At 40.9% G+C, this 6,431-nt stretch overlaps 1 protein-coding gene across 2 annotated transcripts in view; it reads left to right on the forward strand.

Moving 5' to 3' along the window:
• Fam13a (family with sequence similarity 13 member A) overlaps positions 1-6,431 on the forward strand; it is a 315,685-nt gene that overhangs the window by 8,151 nt on the left and 301,103 nt on the right. For both annotated transcript variants that reach the window (XM_023706820.1, XM_023706819.1), the window contains exon 2: positions 367-573. In XM_023706820.1, coding sequence (XP_023562588.1) covers positions 367-573 — 207 coding nt within the window. The remainder of the gene's footprint in view (positions 1-366; positions 574-6,431) is intronic.

Below are 6,431 nucleotides of genomic sequence, written 5' to 3' on the forward strand. Positions count from 1 at the left end.
TTGTGCTCACTTTGTCGCCCAGGCTGGTCTTGAACTCACAACAATCCTCCTGTGTCAGCTTCCCAAGTGCTGGGGTTACAGTCGTGTGCCACCACATCTGGCTTCTTTTTTCTTATCTATGAAATTTCTTGTACAGCATTGTATGTTTTCGAATTGAAATGTTTGTTTTTAGGGGTCAGCTCTGATAACAGGCACGGATGATCCTTTGCATCAATGTCCACTGCATATTAACATTTTTATAAAATACAAGCATCCTCCTGTGTATGACAATACTGAGATGTATTTATGCATGTTGCTACTCTTTAGACTTTGTTTTTGCTTGGAAGAGTCGCAGATGTATTTCCTGCGCCTGCTTTACCATTTCAGGACTCACCCAGGAGGGCCTTTTCCGGGTGGATGGCAGCGTGAAGGCTGTGGAGCAGCTGCAGCGCGCGTGGGAGAACGGCGCTTGCGTGGAGCTGGGCGCCGGAGACCTGCGTGCTGCCGCCACCCTGCTGAAACGCTTCCTGCGAGAGCTGCCTGGGGGCGTGGTCCCAGTGGCGCTGTGGCCACGCCTGCTCCAGCACTGTCAGGGTCAGTGCCATGGTGTAGAGTTTTGGGAGTCAGAGCAGGCTGTTTTCAACAAGGGCTATGTATTCCGATATTTAAAATGTAAATGTTAAAAGATTTCGAACATTTATGGTCTTTCCACAGTGATACATCGTGGTGTTTCGTGCCAAGTCCACTTTTCCTACCTAAAATAATACTGAACTGATAATGAAACACCATTTTTTAACAGAAATTTCTGGTACCATTGGCAAATGAATATTTGCGTTATGTAATTCCTGAAAGCCTCCGTGTGTGAGTCAAAGAAATTTTTTCTGCATGGTGACTTCCACAGGAGGAATAAGAACAAACCTCGATTCTATTTGCAAACTACTAACCTCTTAAATGGTAGCTGGTGTGTGTTCCCAGAGCCTGGAAGCTTACTCCTGTGCTTACTTTTTCTCATGGCAAGAGTGAGTCTTAAAATAATTGTGGTCCTTTCATGAGACAGTAAATGTTTTGGGTGTTTTTGTCACCAGAAATCAAACTCAGGACCTGGTACTTGCCAGACAGGCACTGTGTCACTGAGATTTTGATTTTAAATAAAAGGACTGGTTTTGTTTGTTTGTTTGTTTTTTGTTTTGTTTTGTTTTGTTTCTTCAGTACCAGGGATTGAACTCAGGACCCTACGCTTGCCAGGCAGGCACTTATTCTACTGAGCTATCTCCCCAGCCCTGGGACTGTTTTTTTAAGTGGTAACTATTACTTGCAAATTCTGCTTCTTAAAAGCAGTAAGAAAAATGATTTGCCCTTGTAAATCCATTTCTTATGGCTCTTTTTTTTCCTTGGTTTGGTTAATTTGTTCTGTTTTGTTTGAGACAGAGTTACCCAGTCTATCCTTGAGCTTAACATCTTCCTGCCTCAGCCTCCTGAACAGCTGGGATGAGAGCCATGGGCTACCATTCCTTGAACCTTCCTTATTTTCTCCAACTTATAGTCTAAAGTGTATTTCCCAGAATGTTACTAGCTAGACAGAAGAATATTACAGTTACATCCTTGATAACCGTGGTACCCCTATTCACATGAAATGTACTTAAAGAAACATATAGTAAGAAGCCCGGATAGGATGTGTAGGAAAGTACCAGAAATATTTTATCCCAAGAAAGATCATTTTCAAATACTGGATGCAGTGATTTGGATAAGTGTCCTTCAAAAGTCCCTTTGTAAATGCTGGGTCCCAGGGTGGCAATGTCAGGAGTGATGTGGACCTTTCAAAAGGAAAGCCTACAAAAGGCATTGTGAGTGTCCCTTCCAAGAGGACTAGGGAGAGTATCTTCCACTGCCTGACTTTCTCTCTCTCTCTCTCTCTCTCTCTCTCTCTCTCTCTGTCTCTGTCTGTCTCTCTCTCTCTCTCTCTCCCCCCATCTCTATGCTCCCCACCCCAAACCCCCACTTCCTGGCCTAGGATGTGAGTGCTCTCACTGGCACTCCATCTCTTCATGATGTACTGCCCTCACTAGAGGCCCAAATCAGTGGGAGTTGAACCTCCCAACTCTGAGTGAAAATGAAATTCCCCTTTCTTCCAAAGTAACCAGGGCTAGGTATTTCTTGCTGGTGGAAAACTGCCAGGTCCGTTGGTTAAAAGTGGCTGGAAAGATTCTTGACAAACTACACTAACCACCTCACCTAGTTATCCATACTGAGAGGTGCATCTCTCATTCTTGACATGGTTAAGAAATGTGTGGCATATTAGCCAAGTACACTTTTGGTGTGAGTGAGTGGGTCGTGGAGACATGACCATGGGTACTATATGTGGTCCCTGGGCACTTTCTCCCTGGCATTGTTGCCCTGCTGTGCTCTCTGGTCACCATGAACTGAGGAGCTTTTCTGTGCTCTGCCTGTTCTAGCCTTGAGCCTGAATGCATTGAACCCTCCAAAGCCATAACCCTAATAAACCTTTATGTTGTGGGAATCAAGTTTTTTGTCTAGTAGCACAAAAGCTGACTAATATGTTCCACAAGGCCCGAATGTCACTGGTACCTACTTACTTGGCCCATTTTCCATCCTCCTCAACTCTCAGCTCCCTTTAGTGACCTCCAGGCAGTCTGTCTTGTTCCTCTTTCTAGTTCCTGGTCCTCATGAAATGTTTGCTTATCTTTGCCAAGTCCTTGTAATAGAGTTTGGTTCAGTCTCACAACAGTCCTGACTGTGTGCCACCCAAGGGCACCCTACCCAGTTTCTTTGCACAACATTCTTTTAGGTAACTTAGACTCTTCAAACTTTCCAGACACCAGGATGTTCCGATGCCCCTTCACTTGGCTGGAGAAAGGTACAGGAAGCACTAACTCTAACAATTCTGCCTTTATATAAATCCTCGCTGTCTAATGTTTAACTTTGACTTCTAAGTTCCAGGTTTTTCTTCCAGTGTCCTTGAAGTAGATGATAGCTCAAGGTTCACCAGACCTGTTTTTGATCTCACCATAACAAATGTAGCTAGTTTCCTGATGTTCCTTCCTCTTCCTGTAAGGACACCTGCCCTACCAGAGTAGGGCACCACCCTAGGACGTCATTGCACCTCAACACCTCCATAGAAGCTCTAAATATGGTCACATTCTGGGTGCTGGAGGTCAAGCTGGGGTAGAGAGATTCAGCCCATAGCAGTGGCACAACAGGAATGCTATCAGAAGCCTGGCCACCTTTTTCATTATTATTTTGTTTGTAATCTTAGCCACTTCATTTTCAAAATGTGGCTAATTTTTAAAATAGTATCAATTTCTATTTTAGTTTTTTGAAAAGCCACCATACTGATTTTTTATTGTGCTTATATTTGTTTGCTTTATACCACTCCTGGGTGCATTCCCCCTAAAACCAAAAATAATATGCTATAGTGATACATCCCTACTCATGTTTATAGTGGCCCACTTCACATGTGGATAAAGGAAGAGAGAGCTATATATGCACATATGTATGCATAAAGAATGAAATAATCATCTGGGGAAAAGTGGACGGAACTGAAGGCCATCGTGTTAATAAAATAATCCAGACTCTGAAAGTTCAATATTGTGTTTTCTTTGTTATGTGAGAAACTTAATAAATGCAATGAAGGAAAGATGACAGGAAACTAGAAAGTAGATTTTTGGAGATAGGAAAGAGGATGGGAGGAGCAGTGGAAGGAGAGAGAAATATAGGGATTAATGAGGACTGAAAATGATCACAATTTGTTGGGTGAATGTCACATTTTCCGCAAGCAAACACAATTATCCTGAATTATTTTTTGAAAAAGCATGATATAATCAGAGACAAAATTATGACTCATTATGTTTTATTCTTTTGAAAATAGTAATAAGCAAAAATCGAGGAACAATTTGTTCTGGTTGTCTTACAGTACTTTAAAACTTTCTGTGTCAATAATTGAAATTTGGTAAATGACATATGCTTGATACTTGATAATTAGAGGTGAACTTTTTCTTATGCTTCAGGGGTATGAAATTTTAAACTCCAGTTTTGAATGCCATTTTAAGCTGGTTGCTACAAAAGCGAATTGAAGACTTAAGTAATGTATGCCTAATACAAATTATTTAGCAATCAAACATTATTGGTATTTGAATATCCTTCTGTAGTATCACTTATTATAGATACTCAGAGGTTTTTTTGTTTTTATTTTTATTTTGCAGAACCAGGGATTGAACTCAAGCCCTTGTGCTTGCCAGGCAAGCACTTATTCTACTGAGCTATCTCCCCAGCCCCTGTATATACTCAAAAGTCTTGAATTTCAAGAGCTTTTATACATTTCCTAGAATAGTCTTCATCTGATAGAAATGCACTCCTTTCTTATTTTATTACTATGATTTAAATTATAGTAGTATTTTTGCTATAATCTAGATCATCTCTGTAAGTTTTCTTATTTGTGATATGGCTCCCAGGTATCCAATAACTTGCTATACATCGTGCTTCTGTTTGTTAACAATTTGGATCACAACCAAAAGCATTTGGCAGAATTTTACCATAGCCATGGCCATCTTCCCCACACAACACAAACCCACCATCTTTGCCAGAATCATAAAACAAATTAAGTTCATAAGCTGAGGTAGCACTGTATAGGTGACTGAGAAGTTTCTCCCTTCAGATGGTTGGGTGATGAAGTCTATGAAATAAACTAACAGAGAGATTAATAAGTAAAAAATCACTTTAATTATGAGCATATGCACAGAAATTTCACAAAATACAAGGCTCAAAGAAGGGCCAGATGATGGAAGTTTTTATAGCATCCTGACCTACAGACAGGAGCAGAGGCTCATCGCTGCTCCTGGGCTTGAGGCAACAGTTCCAGGGGTGAGAGAAGAGGAAGTGTGTGGTGAATAAAGACTTTCTTGTTCTGCAGATTTGAAGCCTCTCAGGTAACACAAGCTCTGTGGAGGCAGAACAGGATCCCCCGCCAGTCCACTCTCAAGTGAGGCTGTGTCCTCCGTCAGAGGAGGAGACTTCCGACTTAGCAGCTGTACCTCCCCTCTGTGTCCCTGACCCTCCAGTCTCATAGTTTGCATATTAGGCAACCAGAGCTGTATATTTTTAATGACAGTTTCTGAATCTGTCATCAGCATCATCACGCTGAAATCAAGACTGTTTCTATAAGCAGCCTTTATGGTATGTGAAATTACACATGAATAGCAAAGTCTGAATAAGACAGGGAGAGTAACTCTTTGCATTATTAGTATTATTCTCTCATTCCCTGAAAATCTTGGAGTTAGATCTGAGAGTCAGTAAAGAAAGTATTAATTTAATACTTGCTAGTTATATAATCTGCTAAGTAGAGGAAATAAAGCATGCTTTAGTGCCAGACAGGATAGCTCCTATGAAATAAATTCCCCTCTGTGATAACTCAGGTAGAAACATAAAGAGTTATTGTCCTGTCACTGGTATATCCTGTCTGAGGTGCTCACAAAATAGCAAGTACACATTGCAGCTGGTCACTCATAAAGATGGGTGTGGTAAGACTCTTCACAGTCACTAAATGCCTGTGTATGTTGTGTGTTGGTGGGGAGTGCTTCAAGTCCTCGCCCCAATAGGCAAGCATTATGGCTGAGCCACACCTCCAGTCCTGCCTACTGTTTTTAATGCCTACCAAGAACAGGTGTTATGCTTTGCCAGTTATATAAGTATTCATCTCCCCTTTTCACAATACTTTATTTTCTATTCTGAGATAAGGTCTTCCTATGCTTTATAGGGGGGCATTCTCAAGCTCCAAGTGAGCGACTTAGAGTGTAATCAAGACTTCAGTAACAGTATGGATGTTGCCTGTGAGCATCCCTGTGGATCACCATCTTGTAGCTCAACAGTGGCCCTGTTGGGAGGGAGAAAGCCTTCCAAATTCATCTGTTTTTATTACAAATGTTAACTTTGAATTTGCCTGGCATCTGAAACTTTGCAATCACATACTTTTAACAAACCAATAACTCTAAATACTAGGTATCATATATTTTGTCTATAGCTAATCTCTACTACAGCATTTGTTTCCATCAGAAACCTGGTTTAAATATGTATTTAAGAGGAAGAGTCTAAAGGACCTTCAGTGATCACCTTTCGTGTGGTCACATTGAGCATATTTCTGATTGCAACAACTTGCCCTCCCTAATTGAGATTTCCAGTGTAATTATCTCGGCTTGGTGTATTCCTTGACTTTTGATCTTTTATCTTTATTTTGGTAAGCAGACAGTATATGGACTTTCTATATTTATCATCTCAGGTATGTTTTAGAAGTAACTACAATTGAAATGCAGTGAGATAGTGAGGTTAAGCTTGATAGCCTAAACCGTTTGATAATAACAATAAGCTTGTCTTCTGGATGGTTAACAACCTAAGTTTGCAGACCAAAATTAGAGAAAAAGGAGGGCTACAAGGAAAGCCAA

The sequence above is a fragment of the Octodon degus genome, unplaced genomic scaffold, assembly GCF_000260255.1.
Source record: "Octodon degus isolate 3935 unplaced genomic scaffold, OctDeg1.0 scaffold00272, whole genome shotgun sequence".
Classification (NCBI taxonomy): domain Eukaryota; kingdom Metazoa; phylum Chordata; class Mammalia; order Rodentia; family Octodontidae; genus Octodon; species Octodon degus.